Source organism: Manacus vitellinus, unplaced genomic scaffold (genome assembly GCF_001715985.3).
Source record: "Manacus vitellinus isolate BGI_N305 unplaced genomic scaffold, ASM171598v3 scaffold_13_pilon, whole genome shotgun sequence".
Classification (NCBI taxonomy): domain Eukaryota; kingdom Metazoa; phylum Chordata; class Aves; order Passeriformes; family Pipridae; genus Manacus; species Manacus vitellinus.
In genome coordinates, this window is record NW_021938999.1 from 13,400,023 (window position 1) to 13,427,846 (window position 27,824).

A 27,824-nucleotide genomic window follows, 5' to 3' on the forward strand; every position below is an offset into this window, starting at 1 on the left:
TTCAGACCAAGGACATTTCTCCAGGTCTGGAACATTTGAACTGAAAGAAAAGGATTTCAGTTATTTCACGAGTCTTCAACACTTGAGAAGTCATCAAGAATTTGACCTTAAACTTAGGTCTTCACGACTGGAAAAATCCCTTGTATGTTTGTTGTTCTTAATTATTACAGAGACAAAATTGCAGTGTAGTTGGTAGGCAAAAATTAACATAAGAACTACCCAGTCATTCATCAAAGCCACTGACATTGTCTGAGATGATTCATTTGGTGACTGTTTCTCAACTAGGTATTGCACTGGTGACAGATTTTAGAATTACTCCATTATTCTGTGACTTCTGATCCAAGGAGAAGAGTTTTGCAAGAAGTGGAATATATCCAAGTAGGGACAAGATTTATTAAATTTCTCTTGACTTTCAGAAGATGCCTGCTTTAAAATTTTCTCTCCTACCACTGGAATTTCCTCTCTGCACCCTCCTTGAGAAGTGTAAGGCAAATTTTTTGTCAGTAGAGTTGCCTTATTAAAGTTTAGGGCCTGACCTGCTTCAAATGCCATAGACTCAGTGCGGTAAAAAATTTTGGGAAGAGTGTGCTACTGCGGGTCATTCAAGATAAGAAGAAACCAAAGGGTGAAGCAGAACACCCAAGATAAGAAGAAAGTAACAAACCCAGCTCAACAATAATAGAATATCAAACACTGATGACCACCAGGCTGTCCAAGATAACAAGCTAGAACAGCAAAAACCAGAAATAGTCAAGTAGTAAATAATGAATATATTAGATAAACAGAATATATCAAAATTAACAGCATATAAAGAGTGCTTGTCTTTTCTGCTTGGTGTGCTAGCTTTGTGTACTTACTACCTAGCACCCAAATTTATAAAAATATTGAATAAACAAATACCTTGGCTCTGTGAGTGATTAGCTTACTGGACATTGGGTCATGAATCCTGATTTTTGGGGCAACACTTAGGTTGCAGTGAGAAAGGTCTCTAGAATTAATAGACTGACCCAACCATTTAAATAACAGATTTTTATATCTCCTTGCTGTTTCAGACTCACAAGAAGTGTATATTAGTATATACACTTCTGTATTCAATTCTTTTGCACTAAGTTCCTCCCTATCTATGCCCTGTGTGACTCTCACATGAATCCACAATCAGTGAAGAAGAGCTGAGAATTAATATTTCCAGGGAAGAAAAAGTGAAGCAACTGCTGGGTCTTCCATCACCCATTTTCCCCTTAAAGAACCTAGTTACAGTTTGACAGAGGAACTCATCAGTGACTGGAGCCAAATATATCACAGTTTCCACTGTACTGCTGCCAAGTTGGCTTGAGCTGTTGGTATTTTAGGACGTTTTCCATATCGTCAGGACACACTGAGAATCACAAGGGACAGCACCTTAGGTCCTAACTCTTCACAGAGCTGGGAAAACCACAGCTGGGAGTCTTTAGTGGGTAATGATGGAGCTACACACAAGTTTGGAATGAGTCTTCCAAGCTCTTGTGAGGAGAAATCAGGTATTAATGCATGTTTGGGAGCATCTTTTTTCAGGGGATTGAAAACTGTTTGATATGAGTGGTTGGAATATGCTTCAGGGCATGCATTGGCAAGCCTTGAAGGCCAACACACCTGCAGTAAAAGTCTGTGATGTGAGCTCGGAAAAGAAATGCTACACCATGTCTGCAATCTTTGGCCAAACTTTCCATTAGTGTCAGGTGGTTAATATTTTGAAGTTTTCTTCTTGCATTTTCGTCTTGCTTCACAAGATGTATGCATTTAACAGAACCTTGTATGGCTGCCCTGGTACTACTGTCAGCATGATGCACTGATGTGGAGTGGAACTGAAAGACCTGTTTGGAGAGTTTGAGTGGAATTGTTCTAACGTTGACCTTCTAATCATTACAGGTCTAATTTAAGTCAGTTGTTTAGATTCTCTGCAGTTAAAGGAGAGACACCTGTACCTCTAAAGGCTATGCACACCCTGGAAGTGTTCAAAAACTGACTAGATATGGCACTTTGTGATATGGTTTAGTGGGCATAGTGGTACTTAGTCAAAGGTTGGACTTGATGATCTTGGAGGTCTTTTACAACCTTAATGATTCTACAATTCCATATATTCTTGCCTAAGGTAAGCATTTAAATCACATGGGATGAGTTGTATTCATTCTTCTCCATTGAGAGGAATTCCTAATTCCTAACTAATTCCTCTGAACTCTTAAGGCTGGCTGTCTGCTTTTAGCTGGATAAGTTTATTTGCAACAAATATTTGCAATTAACTTTACACAAAAAAAAGAATTATTAATATGACACTATACCTTTCTTTTATTTTAGGTCCTTAGAGATAAGATATTAAAAGCAAAACTGAAACAACTGAAATATCTTTTCACTTCCTTCCTTTTTATCTGAGGTGACTATTCCTGACCTACAGAACTCTGTTCTATCCTGTGCCTTTTGGAAAATGAGGTGGTACAAAGTAGCAGTCACTGTGAGACAAAAAGAGTAAACACAAAATTCAGGAAAAAAATATTAGTTCTGTATCATTATTTTATAATTTGTGTGTTATATAGCCCATGTTCACTCTAGGAGAGGTTCTTGTTCAAAAGAAGTGAATTCACATGTGGTTTGGATGGATAGCTCAGGTGCTGCTTCTCATGTATTATGAGATGAAGGTTTTAATTTCCTTAGGAAATCAAATTAACTTTCATGGATACAAAATTCACTCCCTGTAAAACAACACCTCCTAGTATCTCCAATACACACAGAGGATCAAGTCTTATGCAGCTGGTGGCATATTGCACATTTTCTTCCCTAGACTGTTCATCTTGATTATTCTCCTCCTCAGTAGAACTAAGTGCACATGGGTGAACATGAGAGCTTATCTGGGGACAGGAGCAACAGGGGGTTTTTTGTTTTTGGTTTGGTTTGGGTTTTGTGGGTTTTTTGAATGATTTCTTTCACTACTGAGGAAGGTACAACACTTCTGTGGGACTTCTCCACTTCCCGTGAAGAAGCCAGAGGGCCACTAAATGGTAGCAACAGGATTTTCAGCAGAGAGTGTAGAAGCCACATAAGATGATGCTAATAAAATAACCTGGATAAACAATAAATTTGTGCTTTTACTTACCATAGAAAGGGCAGAAACATAATTCCTCACACCTTTATTTCAAAATAGGGAGAGTACCCAAAAGTTCCTAGAAAATCATGTTTTGAATGCTGAGAATATTAACCTCATCTTTGGCTTGGCACTTTACCTAAGAACTAGAAAGTGGATTTTGTTGGGTTTTTTTAACAGTTAATGCCCTTAAAAAGTTGATAGGGTGCAAAAGCACAGACAGGAGTCTCCCAGAGCCTTCTAGTTTGCTTCCTAACCTCATCTAACATATGGTAATATTTCCACATCTGAAAAGGAATTAATGTTAAGATTGGCTTTTATAAGTTTCATGATAGGCAGCTGAAGAAAAACTCTGTGTCATGACAATGGAATCACAGGAATATAAAATTCTGTGCTGTACTGTATATCAAAGAACTCCCACAGGGATTTGGGAATGTTTATGTAAATCTCCTAAAAATTCAAATTATATGTACTGTAAAGGAATGTCATACCCTGATGGAACGGATCAAAAAAAAAAAAAGGAAAAGGGAAACATAGACTGTTTAAGAACCTCAGGGCATATAGGAAAGAATCCCAAATAAAGTGCTTTCCAAAAGACCCAGCTATGAGATACCTACTAAAGGCATAAATAACACCTCTTCAGCATTTTCTTGTCAGCAGCATGTTTACTCCAGGAAATGTAGCGGGACTTCATTTGGAGTTAACAACTGCATTTCTCTTTTTATGCTTGCAGTTTTCTGTGTCTTCATCAAGTATGTGAGTGTCATTTACCCTATTTCTCCTTCTTGACAGTTTTCCCTGGTGGGGCAGCTTCTTTGTCATTGCACCACTGGGGTCTCAGATGAAGTACATAATTGTTTGGTTTTTTGTGTCTTTGCTCTGTTGTTGTGCGTTTCTACTTTCTCCTCTATAACCTCTGGACTCTGATGTGAAGCCAAAGAACACGGGACCATTAGGCACTTATGGTTTGTTTTGAAGAAACAGAAATGACTGACATCCAGAAGTTCACAGCTTCTCTCTGAGTTTCCAGTCCTTATAGCTGGTTTCTGCAGTTGAACCAAGTAGTCCTCATTTCCTGGGCAAGCACTGCTGCTAGGAGAGATTTTGCTTATATGGGATGATAATAGGTTATTGTAAGTCACAAAATTAGATGATACAACTCAGCATGTGTATGTTGAAAACTGAACTTCATTACATCAGCATTAGTGCCTTTAGGATTCCAATAAAAAACAACAGTAGATATTTTCATCATGAATGGTGCACAGTGACTCCCATACACTGCAGAAAATGAGCATGGCAGGAATCACCTTCATGGGCAGCAGTGAAAGAGGCAGTTCAGCCTGGGAGGAAATCTGGGGGATCCCAAACAAGAGTATCCTCAAGGGAGCATCACATGAAGAGATGTCCAACAGAAACAATTAATGACAATATTGATAAAAGTAGTGCATGGGACGCACAGTGTGGAGGGTTGCTTCTTTCAGCGCTTAAATTCCACTCTTTAGTTACAAAATAGAGGAAAACAAATGTACTGCACTTTTCAAGGATGTGAAACTGGAGTTAGCCAGGGTCACTAAAGTTCCCTGGCAGCCAGCCTTGTACACAGACTCCCCTCTAATAGGTTTTCTTCAAAAGGCCAGGCTCACTTTCAGTCTTGCCTTCACTACTAGGAGATAAAACCTCAAATTCATTAATCTTCATCCACTTTAGATTTACTTAGCAGAAGTAGATTAGAAAACAGCAGATTCTTCCACAGAAGCTTAACTTCCTAATAGGGCAATGTGAAAAAACAAAACAGCAAACAGTCAGTCAAAACAGCAAATACTAAACATGGGAATCACAAAGTATTCAGTGCTGTACCCTGAAAGTCTGGACCTAATAATCTATTTTTAGGAATATTTTCTCTCTTATAATCAGGCCAAGTAAAGATCACTTCCTCTTGCTGCTGCCAGAAGAATCTTTGAAAACAATGCATTCATTTAATTCACCTGAGATGAGGACATATTTAGAAAATATTTGTGCAAAAGCTTGGCAAACTTCATTATTAGTAGACACTATGATGGAGCGACATGTTGGTTGACAGAGATAGCAGTGTAAAAATAAATAATTTTTAGATATGTTCAGAAAAAGAAGTTTCTGGCACGATGTTATCACAGAATATTGCAGAATATCACAGAATATGATGAGTTGGAACTTGCACTAAAAGAGGAAGGGCCTTAGCACTTTGCAAGGAAATGTCGTAATCCAGTATCTGAAAAAAAATCCTCTGAAAAATATTCTAACATTTCTTGATTCTTATTACTTTCAAATAATACTTTCAATTATCATCATGATGATTAAACTGAAAAGATATTTAGTCTGTATTTTAACAGGGAATGACTGCAGTAGTAAGGTTTTATTTATACTTGTATAACAGACCATGCTAGATAGAAAAGAATATTTGAAAATATTCTGTATCCTAAAGCATCTATCAGGAACTGGTAGGTCATAACCTGCTAATGTGAGCAGTTTTAAAGCACATGTATATTAAAGAAGTGACTAGGAACCAAATAAGTAAGTTACCCTTTTGTCTCCTTGACCTTTGACTCACTTGGATCAAAATTTGATAAAGACTGCAGTTGCTAAGTATATTACCACGCGATGTAGGTAGTGGCTTTTAGTCAGACTGTAAAAATAACCCCCTCCCCCAGCACGAGTACAACTTAACTTTTTCTTCTGGCAAAAAGATAAAGAGGGAACTGACGTCTCTTGGAATATATAAACACTCCCTCAGAGTTCAGAGCCTATGTGCTTGGTGGGGAGATTTAGCTGCTTGTCTGCTGGTAACTTGATGCAAGTCATGTGTTAAGTACTTGTTTGTTCAGCTGAAAAATCAGTTGCCCTTATTCAAGGTGAGTCATATGATACAACATTTAAAATCAGAAGGTTTTCCTCAGAAATACTTCACAGGTCAGCTGGTGGAAAGTTCTTGAAAATGTTTATTTGTAATGCAAAAAAAAAAAAAAGATTTTGCAAAGCTGTTTGCAAGCAAGAGTGAAATTGTACATGTATTAGTAAAATACTTTGTTATTATGATAACAATGGTATGTTATGTTCAGTATTGCTGGCTTTCCCAATTGCATTCTATCTTTTGATATTTAATATTCTTCAAACTACTGTTCTGAAGTCGTGTGAATTTATAAGAAATGCAGATTTTTAAAGGGAGATTTCTAGCATTTTCTATTGCAATTAAAAAGCTTGGAACTATAATTTCAAAGTACATAAAATATTAAAAAATTGCAGAAATACTCTCTTTTCTGCAAATGCATCTCTTAAGAATTTCAGGATTTTTAAGTCCTCCATCTGACCTTGAAGAAAATGGAATTAGAGTATGATATTGTGTTGCAACTCTTAATAGGAATTTTCAAAACACATCTTAATTTTCACTGCTTTTTCACCACATAATTGCTCTCATTTGGAGCAATAAAGATGATTCTGTTTCAGAACTGAAGTAATGTCGTGTCAAACAATGTTTAAAAATTACTGTTAGAGTTGGAGAAATAATTAAGAAAATATAGATGAAATTATTTGGGTTTTATAAGGACTTGTTTTAAACTGAAATGTACAGAAGTCTAAGTAGAGAAAAAAGAATTTAATAACATTTTGCATCTTTTCTCCTATACAGTTGCTTATAAATTGTCTTTTCAGAGATTTGAATGGACCATTTTCATTGTCAATATTTTGTGAAGGATGTTTGAAACAATACTGAAAAGTATATATCCAGCACTCTAGAATGGGGTAAATATTCTTATTAATCCTGTAGTCAAATCTAAGTTTAAATTATACTATAGTCTCATAGACCATATCTAATTTTGTTATGGTATTTTCTATTCTGTTTAGGGTAGATAATAGTCACTTGAATATGAATGCCCAGAAAATGTATTCTCATGGGAAATTTCTACCTTAATCTTTATATTTTTTATTCAATTCTGATAGATGAGAATAGTTTGTTGACTTCTATGTGCAATTGAGTGTTATGGTGTGAGTGCTCTTCACTGCAGTTGTGTAATGGATAATTTGAATTGCATAAATTGGGATGTCTAGACTGCTATTACATTGTGTTTGGTGGGAGAAGGGTGAATATTTTACAATTTGCAGAACTTGGAACAGACATAAGTTGTTAGCAGTCAGTTGCTTGGTAGCTGTTTATTGCTAGTGCTCATGAGGGATGCCTAGTCTACCTAAAACAAAATAAAAACATTGGAAAAGCTTGCAGAAACTTAGATGGAAATGTTTCTTGGTGGAAAGTGTATTTCTGTTGAATTTGAAAAGCTTCTGGAAGTTAAGTCAAGAAAAAGAGCCTGATGATATCTAAAAGACCTCTTTAAACACTTATGAAAAAGAGCTAATTTCCGTTTTAAATTTTAAAACATTTTTTTCCACACTTTAAAAAAGATCTGCTAAATAGATAGTATTACGGGAAAAATCAACTGGAAATATGTACTTTTCAGAATGTGATTCAATTGAGTATTTTTTGCTTTTCCTTAGATTTGCTACAGTGTGTAACCACAGTCAGGTTTTCAAATCCCCACACCAGCTATCCAATGAGTTGCACAACCATATTACAGTCCTGACTTTGCCAAACTAAAAATCCTGATCTGAACCTAGCTACAAAGATATGAGATTTGGTCCTAGTGACTTTCACTCATAAGTCCTTCAGGTCTAATGAATTTCTAGCTGAAGTTTCCTTCAAAATTTGCCATTAAACACATTATGCATCCATCCATTATATCAGAGTCTTTAATGACTTGACAGTTTTATTATTCAGTTAAGTCAATTTTCAGTTATCTTTGTGAAAAGTGCAACAAAATTCATGAAAAGTCTGAGAAAACTGATTTATTTTTTTTTATGTTACCCCTGTGATGAGTTTCTATTGCTAAACAAGCACAGAGTAACAGAGCTGGTAGAGAGGAGAGCAACTCAGTAAACCTGCAGTTCAAATAAGGTGTACCACCTCCAGTAGAAAAGCCAGTTTTACAGATGTAAAGTGACTCTTCTCAGTCCCTAGCGAGTGTCAAAAAGTTAAGACGAATGTAGCTCCTTTTAGCTCCCTTGTATGTGCAGGCCAAACGATCAAAGGTTTAAGCTTTGAAGTGGGAACCACATGGAACAACCTGGTGGCAGGTGGACAGACCGGATGACTTTTATAGTAAGGACATTTTTCTGAGGTTGCAAGCAGTCTTTTGGTCATTCTGCTTGCAAGTATCCAGGGAGAAGTTATTAACTTACCAAATAAGCTCAAATGTACAGAAATAGACATTGTAAAAGGCAAGGGAACCATAAACTGCTGATGGTGCAAGGGCCCGCAAAAGGTGGCTTTCCAACGCAGCTAAAAGGAGCTGACTGGTCTCAGGTACAGATGTGATATATTGTGAGTTTGGGATGACAAGGGAGGTCACACTGCTGGCCTGATGACCATGCTAACTTTCTGTTTTCCTTTTCTCTCTGAGTTTGCTCTTGAATGCATAATAATATCTGCAACTGATACCTCCATTGAAATTTATTTAGAGATGATAACAACATATTAACAAACAGAAATTGATAAGAATAAAAAGGACATAGACAGTGGCATCTAAAATAGAAAAGAGCAGATTTTCTGTTAGCTGGTGGTCTAAAGCAAATAACAAACTTGCAAATTCTCTGAATGTGATTAATTCCTGACGAAGAATAAATTTTAAATTAGGCACCTCTTTGTCTAAATTATTCATAAACGATAACAAGTCAGAAAAAATATCACTATGAGCTTATGTTTTACCATATCTTTCAACACCGGTGCCATTCTGATTTTCTTTACAGCTCCTTTCACTAGGGGCTAGGTCTTAAGGTATGTTAACACATTACCAACGACTCTTGTTTTCCAAGTAATTGCAGATGTTTTTCTTTTGAGGCTGAATAATCTTGAAATTTAAGGTATTACATCTTTCAAAGATCAAGCTCTAAACTCGCTTTAAAATCTCTGCTGCTCTGTAAGGCAGTTGGGATTGATGAAATTTGGTGGTAGAAATGCAGCTCAAGAAAAAAATCCAGTTGTGCCTTTGTCATGAAGTTGCTGAAACAAAGTTTTATCCCTTCAGTAAAGGACTGTGGACTGATGGAGATCTGGAAAGAGGCTTCTCACAGTTGTCTCTCTCTAGGGACTGCCATTCCCACCGAGGTGCTGATGGCCCTTGGGGATTATCTTACTGGCATAACGCAGAAACAGTCTGAGTAGCTCACACCAGTGAGTAGTGTAACTCCTGGTTTTGCCTGAAGTGGGAGCCACGGGCATGGCAGGCTAAGATCAGAGAACTATCCATGGCCTCCTTGTTAGGCAGAGAGAGATTTCAGAGATGTCTACATCAGGAAGGGTGTCAACTGAATAATAACTATATCAGATTGCCCTAATGCAACAGAGATGAAAACAAACAAAAACAAAAAGGCTAATGAAAGAACTTATTAATCTGTTTAGAGAACTGGAATGAAGAAAGATAATCATACATAATAAGCGATCAGCTTTCCAAAACTACCTGCAACTTGTTTTGGTTCTTTTTTTACCAATGACTGGCTACTGGCTGGCTGTTGTAGACTTGTTATCTTCCTATCTTCTTCATGTCATGTACTTTGTACTTTGAGCTTTGGAATTTGATTTTGGTTCACTTTTTGCTTACATTAGCAGCTTCTCTGCTGAAGATCAGTGAGTCTGTTGGGACCAAGAAGTGAGGAAAAAGCATCAAACCTTGCAGCAAGGATACTTGTACATTGTCTACCTGCACTCTGACAAAGGAGAAGAATGGGCTGTAACAGAAACTGTGGGCTCCTCACTGGGGCCATTGTCGGTGCTGTGCTGGCTATCTTTGGGGGAGTCCTAATACCAGTTGGAGATAACCTCATAGGCAAAGCAATAGAAAAGGTACATTTTTTGATTTTGTTGGTTTGGGTCCATTATTGAATAGTCATTATTTTTAAATCTTGTAATCTGTTTTTGCTTTGTTTCCTTTTTATTTTATTTATTAAACCTAGTTTTTGTAATAGATGGGATCCAAACTTCTGTGGAAATATAGGCTACAGCAGTATTTTAAAAAAAATATATTAATTATATGACCATGTTTACTTGCTTGCTCTCTTTCACACTTCATATTAGAAGTCAAAATATTTTTTCAAGTTGTGTTTTCAGTATGTAATTTAGAAGTAAGTGGGGTTTATGTTTGTTATATTTATGATTGTTTCTAGTTTCTTTACCTTTTTCTTTATTTATTTTACGGGGGCTTTTTTACTTATTTTGGTACTCATTTCATGCACTTATATTTATGTACTGCAAATAATCTAAACAGTATTCTGCTGCAGAATCCAATCCTACGCTTCATGTATTCAGCTACATTCTGTGATGATATGATCCAAGTCAATGTGCTCCACTAGATTGTAGGATCTGATCAAATACCTCTCCCTGGCTTAAGTGTGGAGAACAATTAAAGTAGAACGTTGTAGACCAGGCAGACACAATTTTTTTTCTGCTTCTTAGATAATTTTATATCTCAAATCTAGTTTTATCTTTAAAGGAAAAGGAAAAATTAATTTGTTAGACCTTTGGTGAAAAGGGTATATAACTGAGGGTCTAAATCATGAAGTAATCTGGAGCAAAAGACCATGGAAGCCCTGGCATGTCCATTATGGAGACAAAAAAGTCTCCTTGGGGTCACTGCAGCAAAGGTGGGTTCTCCAACAGTTAAATATCTAGAAATCTTAAGGTCTGTGGCTATTACTTAGTCCTACCAGTGGTCTGCTGTGGTGCATCTGGAGACACACTGTGGACATCTTGGAGACACTTATTCAAAGGCTTTTCTGGAAGACTACCCTTAGCTCAACAGCTGTTGAGTCAATTGAGGAGGTAGATATATGAACTATCAGGAAATGTGGAACTGTCTGTTGAGTCCCTGCCTAGATTATAGAATCACGTTTTAAAAAAATGAAAAATAGATGCTTCTATATAACATCTTTATTTCGTCAGCCAACTCAGTGAAAGCCAAACCGTAGAGGAATTTCCCAACTGTTGTATTTTTCAAGAATTTTTCAAGTGTATAAAGAATAAAAAAAAATATCACTAGAAAATGTCTCAACCACCTTGCAACATTTTACAAAAAAATCATACTCTATATTTGCAAATAATTTTGATTGCTGTATTGAGGAAGTGAGATGTTTTCTAGAAAACACATAATTTTGAAAATGTGTATCTCCTTACATTAAATATTTACTTTGAGTTAATCCAGTGTTGTCTTATGCCATCAAGTATTTTGAAAGCAAATTACAAATATTAGGAGTATTATGTGTTCATCTGTTTACTTAGAATAATGAACCAGTTATACAGCATGGTTTGCAAATGTATACATATTTAATTATACCTGCATGAGTGCTTAGTGGTAAAGCATTAGAGGGAGTAATTTTTCCCTCCACCTCTTTATAATTTTCTGCATTGTGATCATGTTTTAGATGCTCGTACCTATTTCAAGGCAACTTGTTTGATGTGTATAAAAAAGAAAATTTGTACCTGTAATCATACAAAACATAAAAGAGTAGATTTGTAGAGGCTTTATTTATTTATGTAAATGAGTACTTTTTTTCCAAGCACAAGTCATGCTAGACTATTGTCTTTCTACTAAGTGTGCTGACTGTTCAGTGAGACCAAAAGACTCTTAAGACAACTCCTTTTCAGACAAGGTGTGCCAACGTACAACAGCTGACACATGTGATCATTTCAGCTGATGCTCAAAAGGGACTTGAATATAACTAATTATGATTTAATTATGTTGATGAAAGGTTTATTAATAAAAGCAAATTTGTCATTCACTGCAGTTATATTTAAGATAAATATAGAGCTGGCTGCAAATCAAACAAGTTTGCTGATCACAGTGTACTGAAAATACATTTTTTTCTGGAATATTTCACTTTTGGAAATGTAATTTTTACAGAAAATCTTTGGTAGAAACAGCTCAGTTTCAAAGACAATTTTTTTTTTAATTTTTGAAGAATAGTGACTCTAGGACAGGAAAAACCCAAGGAGTGAGTTTTTTTCTCAGATATGGCCTGTAAGCATTTATATGGAAAAGACTGCCTAGGGAAGTGGTGTCATCACCAGCCCTGGAAGTGCTAAAAAAATTAGTAGATGTCACACTTCAAGATATGGTTTAGTGGCCATGGTGATATTTGGTCAAAGGTTGGACTTGATGATCTTGGAGGTCTTTTCCAACCTTATTGATTCTATAATTCTATGATATTTCCATTTGGACTCATATGAGGCAAAATTTAAACTTAGGTACTCACTCGCTGGATGAAATAAAAACTTAAAATGCCATATTTTTAATGAAAGGGAAAAACTGTTTCAGATACAACCATTAAATTCAAAATCTTGTCTTAAATTCTGCACAGTCAAAGCTTGAAAAAAGACCCCTAGCTTTATCTCTGCCCATCCTATCTCAGTGTACATCCCAGTTCCTTACACAACTTGACAGCAATGTAGTTAAGAACAAATCTATATTTCTAGGGGAAATGTTGCTATCAAATGTTATTGCTGGATTAGAAAAACAAATGCTGAACAGTTTTAGGACACTTCATACTATAACAAGTCAAACTGTCATTAATTAGCTTGTTATCAAGATTTGGTCAAATAACATGACCATCAGTTTATTCTCAAGCAAGTCAAGCTAAACCTCTTAGCATCTCCCAATAAACAGGGAGAACTTTAATTTCAAAACTCAATGCAATCAATAGTTCTGTTCTTTTCTGCTAGCAGTGGAAGCCTAAGCGTGCTTCTCTTGAGCACACATCTTTACACTTCATCAGATCCTACCTGCCTCATTTCTCCTTTATTGCAGTCATTGTGAGATTAACCTGAGTAAACACTGCAGAATATATTTTGCTGGAAGGCTGCACACTGTTGTTGAAGCAAAGAGAAAGCATCTGGAGGTGTATGGGTAATCTCAGGTGCCCTTAGAATTTGTACAGAGACTTTGAGGCTACAGGTACTTATCTCCTCACGGGCAGGTGTTGTCCATGAGCAGACAACCCAAGCAAAGTCCATGTAACATGGAAAACCTAAATGTCACCTCTTGTTGTGTTCCAGTTTATTATTGGACATCCATGCTTCAACACAGAACACGTGGTGGTGTTTTCTAGCTCCAGACCTTTTTTGGATAAGTTGTTTCAACTCATACCTCCAGCAGGGGACAGGTTGTTTTGGTTTTTTTTTTAAATCAACATTACATATATTTTGTGAGTCTTTTTCAAGGCTCTTTAAAGAAACTGTTACTTGAAGAGCACACTCAAAATGACACCAGCAGCAGCATCTTGGCAGAGATCCACTGCAGGAGATTAGTACTAAGCTATTTCAGCCCTGATACTATTCATGGAAAGGAGACTTCCCCCTTAAAAGGTGTCTTTGATTTCAGGACCAAAGGGCAAAAGTCCTAGTTTCCTCAAACACTGAATCTATCCAGAGGGGAGGGACCTCTTCATGAATGTCTTAGAAAACTGGCCTTGGTACAGTTACAGTGAAGCAGGAAAGTTTCAGAGTTCTCTATGAAAAACATTTTGTTTGAGATTGTCAAAATGTACCTTTTTAACTGACTCCACACATTTCAGTTGCACATTAGCATGTCTGTTGTCATCATTACTGGATATTATTGTGTCTAAAATTAAAAAATTACAAAGAAAAAGAAATGAATTCAAAACAACAAATTATCTGATACTGTTGAATGAAGATATTTTGACATGGCTCAGTCACTACTTTTTGCCTTTCCTTCCTTAAAACAATATTATGTATTTAGGAAAAGTTCCCATCACTTCAGTTAAATTTTTTTTTTCAGTTTATCAACTTTTGTTTCCAGCTAGGTTTAACCACTCAGAGCTACTGTAACAGATTCATTCACCAGAAAAGTCTCTATCACCACTTCTCTAAGATCTTCTGCCTTCTGAGTGTGTGAGCTCAGAAGTTTCACAGAAGTTACATAATAATACTTAGTACATTGAATTCCTGGTGAATTGATAATACAGAATGGTGTATGATTTTCCACAATGCCTCAGTGCTGCCCTGGGTTAGTTTCAGTTATTTTTAGAAATAAGGCTATCCATTTTAGCTATTATTATGTTTAGTCACCTGTTTGTCTACATATATCTTTTATCTATGATTGGCCAGATTATATCTTATCAGCAGACCAGAGGCATTGGCAACACTTCTAATTTAAAACTGCGTTCATGATATTCATACGACAGTTCTTTATGCAAACTAATGAAGCTAAAGCAAGTTCTAGCTCTTAGCAGAACATAAGTGATCTAACCACACATATTCCTGCATTATCAATTATAAACTTGATTGGCTCCCTTAATTTTTTACTATCAAGGACTGAAAAAGGGCTAAAAGTTTTGATCCAACAAAACCTGAATAAAAAGGCTAATAATAAGCTAATAATCATCACTTAAGAAGTAATAAATGTATTCCTACTTCCAGCTGCAAAATGGTTTTCTGGAGCTTAATTTGTTCAGTTTTACACAATTGTATTTTTTTTCCTCCAGTTTAAATAGGCAGACTGACATATACAACACATAAACTAATAACAATTTTGTTACAGCCAAAAGTATTCGTGGCATCTCTCAGTTTTCAGAAAATGGCATCTTTTTTCCATCTGGCCAGATCCTTCATCAAGACAGAAACCTTGTCTTAAATTTTGTATTTCTTTGTCAGAAATCCTTATGACTGAGTTTAGTGTAAATTCAAAGTACAACAAGCTTCTATTGCTGGCTGCTCAGCATTCCTTTGAATTTATATGTTGCTAGTTGACCCACATCAAGTGGGGAGAAAATTGTATCAGAAACAAAAAGGTGTTAAAATTCCCACTGGTTTCACTCAGTGTTGCCCAGTTAGCTCACGATATGAACTTGGCTGTGTAGAAATTATATATTGTATAGCTACTTTGCTAACAGTAATTAATTATTGTGTAAGATATTAGAGCTGATGCCGATTGAATAGGGAGTTGAGAAGTGTTTTGTACTATCAGTAGCAAATCACTTTCCAAAATTACTCCATGTTTCATAACATAGCATAGCAGTATTAACAGAGAAATATACAAATGACCAGCCATAAAGAGGTAATATGGGATGGATCACCTGTGATCAAACAGTGAAAAGCAAGGACTTGCTGGTGTGAGGATATTAGTTTTATTAAATGAAGACATGAATAAGGACAGAGCTCTAGATTGTCTTCCACCTTAACTCACCATTGGCACTCTCAAAGTTTGTGTCAGAGACTCAAACCCACCTCCTTTGTGGGAGAAATGTTATTAACAATAATGGCTGAATGCCACTGAAAATAATGATCTTGCTCCCTTCCTCCCCCTCCCTCTTTTGTCTTTCTGCTTCCCTTGTTTTAACCCTGGTTCCCCCTACACAGACCCCTGAGCCAAATAGCTAACTGGTAGAAAGGTAATACAGAACAAAGAAAAAAAAGGGAAAAAAATCTTCCTCCTGTCCAGTAGGGAGAAATCTCTGAGGAATGAGAGCTGGCACAAAGGAAGAGGGAGGCACATAGATCAGGTACGGGGGACTGCAGGAGCCACTTGCCCCTTTGGCTACAGTCCTGTCAGGTTGGATCAACTCCAGCTCAGGTTGGAGCATCCTCCAAGAGTGCTCACAGTCCATTAGTACAGAGTGAGTGGTGGGCTGCAAATCCACACAGTAACTCATTGTGACCTAACAGAGTGCAGTGGCTGAGTTAGCACATCATTCTGAGCTGCTCTAACCCCGGCAAAGGGTTATAAGGGGAAGGGGAATGGATGGAGAAGAAAACTTTTAAAAAGCAAGTAACACCACTCTAAGATCTATTGAATAGATCTGTTGTCACAAGGTTGAAAATTTATTCACCTATGTTCCTGAATGTTGTCTTAAGAGAGATCAGTTTGTCCTCTTGACCATATAGCTGCAAGGAATCCTTAACCATTTCCCTACCCCAGTTACACAGAGGGGGGAGGTAAAATCCCACCTCTGTCCCCATCTCAGGATCCTGCTGAGTACAGATCACAGGCAGACAGATTTGAGCCTTTCTATCAGCCTGTTTCTCCTAGATTCTTTGAGCAATTCTCTGTGAAAACTGCAAGGGTGATTTCTGAACCATGCAAGCATGATTTCTGAATCATGCAAGCTTTTCCCTCTTCGTCAAGGACGTGGTCTGTTCCACGCTGGATCACAGCTGTGATAGTCTTTGACCTTCTGAGGTTTTCAAAACAAGGTTGAATAGAATTTTAGCTGTCAGGTCTGAGTGCAAGGTCTCAGGATTGTAACACACTTGCTGTGCAAGGTTTCCTTCCATTTTTGCCTATAAATTATAGCAGATATTTAGACAGCAAGCCCAGTGCTTTTACACTAGTGATTGCTAAGCAAACTTTGGAGGCATAAACTAGAAAGAAAATCTAGCAACTTCTGATTTAAAATGTCTTTCCTTGCTATCTAGAGAAATTAGAGCCTTTTTATTCCTGGAACTCTGTAAATTGTGCAAATTAATTAGCATTGAATCACTCTAATAAAAAAAAAAGTTTTATGTTGGAGACAGGCAGCCTAGATTTTTCTTCTTATTGAAAAAACTTCTCTGAATTTTTACGATCAAGGGGAAAAACTACATTATCCCAAATCTCTGGGAAAATCCTATAGAAGATGATGCAAACCAGGCAAAGCAGGTATTCCCCTGACTATGCAGGTAGCATACTTTTAAACTCTCCTCACTGTACAGTACTGAGGACTAAATTGACATTTACCAGATGGCTGAATGCCACAGACTTAAAGCTACTGATTCCTCTAGTGTGGTTGCTGATGTGCTGTCTTGTCCTTATAGCTGTATTCTACCCTGATTCCCTAGACCCAGGAAACTTTCCTAACTAAATGTTGCCAAAACTAGAGAGATTTTTTATAAAGTCTCAGTTTTGGTGATGAAAGTTTTCTGACAAAAAAGCAGTCCTTCAAGAGCACTATTTGACTTCTCTGGGTGCATAATTATCTGGTACCTGAATAATGCTCAGAGATAACTCTTTTTTTCCTCCCTCGGGCTATTTGCAAATGTATGAAAAGTAGTTTATGAATTCTATAATCTGCTGGGTGTCATTCAGTCACTCAAAGATTTTCTCTTTATAAATAATCAGTGGCTTTAGCAAGTGTTTGAGAACTAAGGCAGTGCCCCACCACAGCAATAGGAAAGTTCTGCTACTGGGTACATCAGCAATTATATCAGGTTTGTGGTCATTTGTTTTAGGGGGACTCACTTTCACTCTCACTGAGCAGGAATGTCAAGCTGCCTTCAGATGCTGGTCAACTCCACTGTATGCCTCATAATGATGATAATGGTGCTTTTTTTCTGTTTCCTTGGAAATCTTCTACAATAATCCATAAAGTAAATGCAACTTGTCACTTGGAGCTTTTTTGTGGATAATTTTAACTTTGATTGTTGTACTTTCAGGAAGCTGTCATTGCAAATGGTACCACTGCTTACCAAAATTGGGTTGTGCCAGGAAGCTCAGTTTACAGAGAATTTTGGATTTTCCATGTGCTAAATCCTTCAGAGGTTTTAGATGAAGGAGCTCGTCCAAAACTTGAACAAAGAGGACCTTACACATACAGGTAAGAAAGGACCCTTGAATATGTGACATCATATCAGAAGTTTTGTTAAAGTCAGAGAAAGGTCTGCTGAGTTAAAATTTATTTTTTAAATTCCATCATTGCACTTTAGTCAGATTTGACAAAAAGGCCTGAATTGCAGCTACACGCTTTCTGGATTGAAAGTGTGACACTTTCTGGATTGAGTCTCACATTAGGAAAACACAAATAGAAATATGTAATTGGATATGCAGCTGCTTGCTCTTGTGAAAAACTATTGCTCATAGCCACAATAACACAGAGGCAGTTGCATTTATTCCTTTTTCAGTTATGCCAGCTTTATACATAGAAGAAAATACACCAGATGCCCTAAAATCAAGAGATTATCTTATCACCCATACATCACTCATAGTTATTTTAATAATGTGGTTTGGGTTTTTTTCTCCTTTATGACTTTTTTCATCTATAGCTTTTCCTTTTCAAATTTTCCTCAGAAAATCATTCCTCTTTCTGATTGTGCTAGCTAGGGCCTAGATGCAGTAGTCTTTCCACAGTCAAGGAAGCTTTTAGTTATTTCTTTCATTTTAAATGTGATGTTGACATAGGACTAGTTGATGCTTCCTGAGTTATTGAGTGCAGTATCCAGCTATCACTGGCACTCTTGGTAGGAAATTGCTTTCCTATGATGATAGGATATTTCTTTTTTGATGTCTTTGAGGATGTATATTATATTTGCAAGATAGTTATCCATTGCAGCATATACAGCCTAGGTGCTTTGACGTCTAAAAGCCTATTTATTTCTCATTGGAAATAGAGAACTCTTGATTCATAGAATACCTGGGGAGACAGAGGAAATTGTTACACAGGAATTAGGAAAACAAACAGTTAAGAACTACTGCAGACGGTGAATTCCCACCAAACAGAAATGTTTTACTCTGGTGCTGACCATGGTCCCTGTTTTCTCAGGGACAAATCTCAGCCAGAAGTGTAGATAAGACTAAGTAAAAAATCATGACTATGGCTCTTCTCACAGCTGCAGTCATGTCACCTGGGATATTTGATCTACCTGAATAACTGTGACACAGGGTCTCTCTCTCTCAATCTTCATTTAAATACTTAATAATTTATTATAGTGTAGAAAAACTTGAAAACACAACTGTCTCCCTGATTCTGTTGGGAACTCTTGTTCTAGATCTTCTGTTTCCAGTTAGAAGTAACATTAATTAGAAAGAAAAATCTCTCAGCTTTCAGGTTGGTGCTCTATACATTAGGCCATTAATTAAAATGACACACACACAAACCAATTCTGAGAAGCCAAATCCAGCTGCTCTTCAGAGAAGACCCACTTGAACTGGCTACATCTGTACCATGGGAAAATGTTCGCTGTATTTTTTGTATCCCCCACACTCAGGCTGGAAGATCTGATGGAGTGTCCCGAAGATCCCTTCTGGGACTCAGCTGGAATAAGCTTTCTTGAGCCACAGCATAGGGCAGGTGATTTGATCCCTGCTGGCTGCAATGCCTACAGAGATGTCAGCAAGAGGATAGGAACTGGAAGAGTTGAGCTAAAGCTGGACCTGCATCAGAGATTTGTACCTTAGCGATCTGCTGACAGGGCATGTCTGAGACAATCTCAGTGGGGCTGAAAGAGTGCTTATAAATCTCTACGTGCATATGAAATGTTATCAAAATGGTATTATAGGTGTAACTTGTAATCTGTTTTGTTGCAACACATGCCTATCAGATCAAAACTTAAGAGTATTTATCAACCAGCCTGTGTCATCCCTTCTAATTACATGCAACCATGAATTAGCTTATGAAAAATGTGACAAAACATAATTAATTTAAAACAAAATATAAAAATATACAATGTACATTAATGATATAAAAATAAAAAATAAATATTTGTTTTCATTTTGCTATCAACAAAAATATTGCATTTGACACTAAAGAAATATTTTCAAAAGAAAAATATTTTGCAGAAAATGAAACTTTTACATGAAAAGTTTAGAATCTTTTCACTGGTTATAAAATATTCAACATTCATCTTACAAAAATTTTCATCAACTTTTCAAAACCTTTAATCAAGTGTGGTTATGTGTTTTCTCAAAAGTCAAAGGTTAAAAATATTCTGCGTTTGTGTTTTGTATTTTAAGGGTGCGATATTTACCCAAAGAAAATATCACAGAAGATGAAAATGGCACGATATCCTACATGTTGCCTAATGTTGCTCGTTTTGAACCTAATATGTCTGTTGGGACAGAAGATGATAACATCACCTGCCTCAACCTTGCTGTTGTTGTAAGTAAAGAAAAAAAACATAATGTCCAGATTCAAATGCTGAGGTACTGAGGAAATAGTGGAGAAGTTCATAAAATCATAGAATGGTTTGGATTGGAAGGATCCTTAAAGACCATCCAGTTCCAAACCACTGGGATGAGCATGGACACCTTTCACTGGACCAGGGTGTTCAGAGTTCCATCCACCCTGGCCTTGAACGCTTCCAGGAATGGGATTAGCATTAGTAATAATGAAACTGTCACAAGATAAATTCCCTCTCCATAAACACAGATGACATGAGTGTCAGATACACTGAGGAGAGCTGTATTACCGTATTAACAAATAAACATAAAATCTTAAGGTTGTATTGCCTGACTGTCTTGCACTAACTGTGGTGTCTGCATGTGAGCACTCAGGATTGCTGTGAGGGATGGAGTATAGAGATACATGGTGGAAATACAAAATAGAACCATAGCAGCAATCACAGAATCATAGAAGAGCCCTTGTTGGTAGGGACCTCCAAAGATCATCTGATCCAACCTTTTCTGCAATTCTTACTTGGATATGTTCAGAATCCATCTGGCCATGGTGCTGGGCAACTAGTTCTCGGTGGCCCTGCCTGAGCAGAGGGTTGAAGTAGATGATCTCCAAAGGTTCCCGCCAACCTCAACTGTTTTGTGATTCTGTGATGAGGGATGATCTAGTGAACTCATGTAATCAGTCAAGAAAAATTTTCTGCTTTTGTAACTTATGCCAAGTAGTTTTTTGTTAAGGAGTATCAGTATTATGCAGCAACTTAACTTCAAGTGAGCTGGAAACTGGCTTTGCCAGAGATTTCTTGAAGTCAGTCTCAGTGTTTTTTGATGCAAAGCACATGCAGAATTTGATGCTAAACATTAATTGTGTTGCTATTGTAGGCTGCACCTGCCTTGTACCCTGGCACTTTTATGCAAATATTGTTAAACACTTGGATTAAATCTTCTAAGTCAACCATGCTGCAGAACAGAACGGTAAAAGAAATACTGTGGGGATACAAAGATCCCTTCTTAGACAGTATCCCCATCTCCATAAACCCAGTTCTGGGAGTGTTCTACCCGGTAAGTGAAACCAATGAGGAGGCAATGCCTTCAGTTATCATTCTGTGAATAAAACTTAAGGCAGCTGCTTTGACGAAATAAAATCTGACAGTGGTACCATTTTTTTCAATATTTCTAACTTATATTCCTTCCTGTGTCTGTTACAGTATAATGGGACAACTGATGGACCTTACAAAGTTTATACTGGGACAGAAGATATTACAAAAACAGCAATAATTGAAAGCTATAAAAACAAAAGGTATCATAGCAATGTAGATCAAAAAAAATATATATTTTCAAGGTATGGCTTTTAAGCCTTGATTCACTAAGAGCTATAGGTAAATGGAAAATCTTCAACAATTCAAAGGAAACAAGATCAAGCCCTGGGCTTAGCAAAACCATCTCTTTCTTTCAGCTATTAACAGTTCTGTTAGCAGCTGGATTTAAGACAGTTATTGGTTCTTTGATATAACTAGTTTTTTCTGTTTTGCATGCTTAAGTAGCTAGATTCCTTTTATCCTATTCTAATGCATCTTACAATTTATCTGAATAAATGAACATCTCTATCCTTTGCCTTTGCTAATGGGTAAGGCTTATACTGGAAAGTTATATTTAGCAATCGAGGTAATTAAATTGCTTACATGGTATAATATACTACATGCAGCATGACTTTTTTTTTCTATCTTAAAGGAATCTTTCATACTGGGAAGGTCACTGTGATATGGTTAATGGCACAGGTAAGCTATTAGATCTTTTTAAAACTTCAGCACTTTTCTTAATATTGGTAGGGAGTAATGAGATACAATATTTAAATTAATTCCCCTGGGCTTCAGCAGTTCTATATTCTGCCTATTAAATATCTCTATACATGTATTTATACTACTATAATGATGTATGCATATGTGTGTATCTATTAAAATACATATTATATGTTACTGTACGTTATTTCACATGTACTTGTGCACACAGTCTATACATCTACAGTAGATGTGGAAGAGTCACAAGAAAATAATCTGGTTCTCTTGTTGCTACTAATTATCTTCATAGTACAATATAACTAGGAATCTTTTTCTTTGCTATAGCAGTTGAAAATTATCTTTGGATTTTAATAATGCACATTCATTTACACTGTTGAAAATTTAATTAAATGTGCCATAGTGGGTGTCCTGAGTTATGTAAAGAAATTGAGGGAGAAGGCTGTCATATGGATGGTTTGTAGGTCACTAGAAAGTGAAAAGGGATGAAGAAGAAAAGTAGTTTAGATTGGGAAAATTTTACCATAGAGGAATATTTTTAAATTTGCTTTTGGTATGCATATGAAAACAGGTGAGTTGTTTAAGATACATTTGTCCAAGGTGATATTTTTCTTTTTGGTAAGTGGAAGAATCATTGTGAGGACACAATCTGTGGAGCTGAGGCTGACAGATGTCTCAGTGGAGGCTTTTGCAGAGAGCTCTAGGCCTTCAGTAAGCAAATATCCGAACAAGCAGGCTTTGTGTTGGGCTGTTGGGGTTTTTTTTTCTGTTTTCCATTCTGCTTTACCTGGCATAGATAACTTTCCTTATAACCCAGAGCATACAGTCAGTTATTTTGAAGCATTTAAAATACACCACAAGAATCTGATTTTCCAAAAGTCTGTAAGTCACAAAAGATTAGTTCCTTTTTAAACCATGCAATTAATTTTATAAGAAACAATATTTTCTTAGGTTCTATGACTCTTACAGGGCCTGAAGTCTTTTTTTTACCTACCAACTTTTTGGGTTTTTTCTTCCACAGCTAAAAATAAACATACTCAGCTAACCAGATTAAGTGCTCCAGTACAGCGAAAATATGGAGCTTTTCCTTGTTAGCAAAGATTATTGCACAGTTTACAAAAGCATTCACTGTGACTGCTTAGGAGAGACCATGTGTTTACAGAGGCAGCAGGTTTAAATAGTCTTCCAAGTGTGAGAATGTCAGCCTATCTTGTGAGCTTTCACACAAAAGCTCAGCATGTACAGTATAAGAAAATACATAGACAAAAACATTGAACAATATACTTGTATGGGCTTGGAATGACTCCATGTTTGCCATCTTTACAAGACTACCAAGACTTAGAAATAGTGTGTTTAGGATGATCTTGAATTTTCTTGAAGAAAAAGTGCTTCTGTCAGCAGTGGGCAAGTGGCAGTATGCAATTTAGCTTTCTTGCTCTTGCCAACTAGATTCAGAGACATAAGAGATGTTTTCAACTCCGTTGTTATGGCTGCTGCCTGAGAAACTAAACAGAGATTGTAGCAAGAATTAACCAATGTCCTGGTTTGTTACAACACCTTGATAGGGAAAATGACAGAGGGTCCTCTTACTTAACTCTGGTGCTTGCAATGCAGAAATACACATCTGAACTCTCTGAACTCTTTTTATAGTGAGTGGAGAGAAACACAACACCAATGTGCTACTCCTCTGACCTGTTTTGCATATCTTCTATGGTGTGACACCATGTGATTGTGCTCTAGAAGTGCTTCCTTCTCTCCATTAGCTCTAGAGGGGACCTCAGCTTACAAAGAACATGTCAATTTGAGCAATCTTTGGTGAAACAAGGTTTGATTATTAAACAGAGAGTGCTGAAGTCTAAAACTGTGTTTCCTGTAAGTAGTGTGTCATAACTGCAGGTGAACCAAAAATCTCTAGGAAGGTTTAGGTCTATAGGGTGCATAAACCTTGAAGCAATGGCAACAGGCTTCTTATTAAGCAAGATTTATTTTTTTTTAGTATCCTCTGTTTTTAATGGACTTGATCATAGAGCTTCACATCTGGGGGAAAAAAAAAAGCTGCCATAACTTGGCTCACTTTCAAAAACAATTAAATCTTATCTGTGGAGTGCCTGTCACTGTGCAATAACTTACATAAACATTTTCCCCATAAATGACTCATTTGTTTACCTTTTTCACAGGTTTACAGGAAACCAACAGCTGAGTATTGAGCTAGAAATTAAATCATGTCTTCTAAGTGGAATTGCTTTCAAGCCTTTTTTTTTTTTTCATTTTTTTGTTTACAGATGGAGCATCATTCCCACCGTTTGTTAAGAAGAATCAGGTACTACGCTTCTTCTCCTCTGATATTTGCAGGTAGGCTGGTCCCTTCCTGGAGTGTGTACACGAATGCATGTGCCATTGAGTGCTCTTTCCTTTCAGAGAGTGGCTGCAGTGGCTGTCCTTGGGCTCAGGTCACTGAGGCAGTGCCACATAAACATTGGATCTAAACATAAGTAAAGTCATGAGCTGGGCTCATGATTCAGAGCTTGATTCCACTATTTTTTAATAAGGTCAAGTAGCAAGATATTTATGATGTATTTTATTTCAGACAGTTACACATGCATAATTCAGGAAAATCTGACATTGTTGTGAGCTGTTAGGAATCTGTAACTGCCTTGATCATAACCTGCCTTGTTTGGTCAGAGAAGGTAACAGGTACAGCAGGGTCCAGTTTGTTCTGTCTTTGACATTTCTGGAGAAAATTATCTATGCAGGACAGGATTTACTGTCATTCATTAGATACTTAAAATTGTTTTCTCACAGGATATTTTTACATATTTTATTTTTATATATTTACAAACAAGCCTGCTTAATACATCCCATACTGATGACTTTTAAGCCTGCTGCTTCTGCTGTGGCTATCCAATGTGCCTGAGTTCTCCAGTGGGATCACTGAAAGCAATGTTAAAAGACTTAAAGTGCATCACAGTGTATTTACTTTGGGAGGTTCAATGTCTTTATTTATTTTGCTGCCTGGAAACAACTACATCCTTTTTTTCTACGTTTGAAGTAGGCCATTTGCTTTGCAGAGTGTTTATTTTCAAGATCAGTGTTTTTACATGAAGTTAAAGTTCTTTTTTTTGTGTAGCAATTGTATTCCCAAACTGCACAAGTTGTGGAAAAGGCAATTCTATGTAGAGGAGAAATGATAAAATTCTTTGTGTAGCAATTGCACACAGTTTAAGAGATCCCTCTGGCCATTTAATTCTCACAATTTATGAACAATTAACGATGGTAACGATCACCCTAAGGTCTTGCTGAAACAGGGTGGGGGAAAATGGTTCTGTCCATGTTGCAAAACCCAGAACCCTTCTTTTGTTTGGCTGCAATATGAAGTGCTGCTGTCCTGGTTACCTTATTGTGTAACAGTCATATCTCTATATCAGCTGATAATGAATTAGCAAAAAGAAGCTTAAGTGATATTCTGATTCATATGCAATGCAATAAAGTTATATGCAGGATGTTGCCTGCTTTATAAAGCTTAGATTATCATTGGATCTGCAAAAAACTATAGCAGAGCTGATTTACTCTCTACTGTAGTCCAAAAACTTTCAAAAACCTCATAATGACAGAGTGTATGGAAGTATTTAGGGAAAAGAGATCTTAATTAATTTGTTAGTTTTGTCTATATTGTTTATTATTAGTATTAGAAGTTTTGTCTGTCTTTTGTGTATTGTCATGCTCATCTCCGAGCTTCTGCAACCTTTTGTGAAGGTGGGGAATATTCTCCACTACAGAGGAGCACCCCTACAAACTGCTGAACACAGTGGTGGGAGCCTGGACATTGGCTAGTTGTTTAAGAGGGAGACAGTTGGGGGATCCTTCCAGAATATTGCCACGAATTCAGATTTTTAATCCAAAATGACCGAAACATGCTTCTCTTCTTTTGTATTCAGATCAATCTACGGAGTTTTCCAGAGCAAACACAACGTGAAGGGAATCACCCTCTATCGTTTCTCAGTTCCTCGTGAAGCATTTGCATCGCCAACCGAAGTGGGAGATAATTATTGCTTCTGTACAGATCAAGTCATATCACGGAACTGCACGTTAGGTGGAGTCCTAGACATCAGTGCCTGCAAAGCAAGTATGACACCGTACTACCAAACACTCCATTTAACTGGGGAGAAAGAGTGTGTCCTGTAACTGAGGTGTTGCTCTAAGATCCAGGATGTTTGTGTTAGTCTGTGAAGAACTCTTGCACAGGCTGCCTGTGAGACTCTTCACATTTCTGCAGCCTCGTTTCCCAAAATGAGGACTATAATATTTCTGCATTTTGCATAGTGCAATGTAAAATTGTGATACTACAGACTGTACATTGAAGCTGCAGGAATCTGTGTAGCAAAAAGAAAGAAGGGGCGCTGTATAAAACACAGACATAGTCACAGTCCCTGCATTTGTGGCAATTCACACACGGCAGGGGGTGGGTATGTGCACAATTACATACACATTCAGAGACTGAGAGACACCACTGGCTTAGTTTACTGTTGGCATAATAAAATAAATATATACAGAGTCTGTGTTCAGTGCAGAGTGGATGGCATGGGGTCCCTTCAAGCTAAAACAAGATCATGAAGGTGGGGGAAACAGTGACAGTCATGTCCTCACTTCAGCATGAAACTGGTAGCACTGCCAGCTCCACAATGTAGACACAGACAGGCAGGATTTGTGACTACAGTTTATTTCACCATGCAAATTCTCCTCATGACAAAAGAATCACAGAAATGCTCTATTTTTATTTCTTTTTTTTTGTGGGGTAGGGGATTAGACTTAACATTTTTATCAGGATTGTACATATTTGTACTATATTTGAAAAATTACCACAGAAGATGAGCACCGTAACAAGGCTTAAAGATTCAAGAGAGTTTGGTTTTTTTTTTTCAAATAGAAAGACCGGTATACATCTCTCTTCCTCATTTTCTTCATGCAAGTGATTCTATATTGCATGACGTGGAAGGCCTGAGTCCAAATGAAAAGGAGCATGAGACATTTCTAGACATAGAGCCTGTAAGTCCAAGTATTTAATAACTGTACCTTTGTAAACTTGCAGTGTTTAAATTGAATAGTAGTAGAGTTAACCTTTTACCAGAGGGATGAACAGAAGATGCAATATTTTCATGCTTGCTTTTGTAAGATCTGCTCACAAAGAGGTATGGTTTTAACGGGGAAAATTTAGAGCAGAAGTGTATCTCATTCTGACCTTCAAAATTTGGAAAGCCAGTTTTGATTTTTACTTATTGGGAATGTGGTAATTAATAGATTCTGCGGACTGTGAAGTATGATGTAGATATCTATGACCTTCAAGTACTTTGAGAAAATTATATTCTGTGAAAGTTCTGCTTCCCCTACACTTGTGGTTTGTTTTGATTTTTTTTTTAATTTTTTATAACTAGCCATTTTTGGATAATTACTATCTCAATTGAAGCTAAATAAACATAGATCAATTTATTTCTAATTGCTAGAACTCTGAACACACTGATCTAGAAAAGATGTAATATAGTCTTTGTGACTTGGATTGTCCAACAGAGCTCCCAAACAGAATGAATTTATGGCAGCTCTGATTTTGATTGCTTTCAAATTTACCTGTATTTCTGTTCCAGTGATTCAGATCCTTTAAGTGTATTTACCAAAATTTTCTGAATTGTATGATGAATTCTAAGGTTCCAAAATTTTACTTTGCTCTCAATTTGAATGAAAAATTTGGAATTTTTCACTTCAATATTTCTAATCATATAATTTGACAGTTAAGCTATGTAACTTCAATGAGGAGATATGAAGTTAAATCTTTGTTTCACCTTATTTGGAATAGAGACATCAATCAGATTTTCCTAAATCAGATATGAAATTTTCAAGAATCACACCCTATCTTATTTTTATAGAGAGAAGAGAGAGATATGAAAAGTTTGGGTTCTGCCCTATATAAGT

General features: G+C 36.8%; 1 protein-coding gene across 5 annotated transcripts in view; it reads left to right on the forward strand.

Annotated features, from left to right (window-relative positions):
• Positions 1 to 1,486: 1,486 nt before the first annotated feature.
• The window catches only part of CD36 (CD36 molecule), a 31,055-nt gene continuing 4,717 nt past the window's right edge, over positions 1,487 to 27,824 (forward strand). Inside the window, exons 1-10 of one of the 5 annotated variants that reach the window (XM_018068104.2) lie at positions 1,487 to 1,517; positions 9,801 to 10,037; positions 17,616 to 17,776; positions 19,909 to 20,053; positions 20,950 to 21,129; positions 21,276 to 21,367; positions 21,799 to 21,845; positions 24,146 to 24,215; positions 25,799 to 25,986; positions 26,788 to 26,906. In XM_018068104.2, the coding sequence (XP_017923593.1) occupies positions 9,918 to 10,037; positions 17,616 to 17,776; positions 19,909 to 20,053; positions 20,950 to 21,129; positions 21,276 to 21,367; positions 21,799 to 21,845; positions 24,146 to 24,215; positions 25,799 to 25,986; positions 26,788 to 26,906 (1,122 nt within the window). In that variant the 5' untranslated portion in view covers positions 1,487 to 1,517; positions 9,801 to 9,917. Of the gene's footprint in view, positions 1,518 to 5,832; positions 6,001 to 6,796; positions 6,887 to 9,800; positions 10,038 to 17,615; positions 17,777 to 19,908; positions 20,054 to 20,949; positions 21,130 to 21,275; positions 21,368 to 21,798; positions 21,846 to 24,145; positions 24,216 to 25,798; positions 25,987 to 26,787; positions 26,907 to 27,824 lie in introns of those variants that run through there. The other 4 variants (XM_018068102.2, XM_008927352.3, XM_018068103.2 and 1 more) reach the window with 4 other exon arrangements.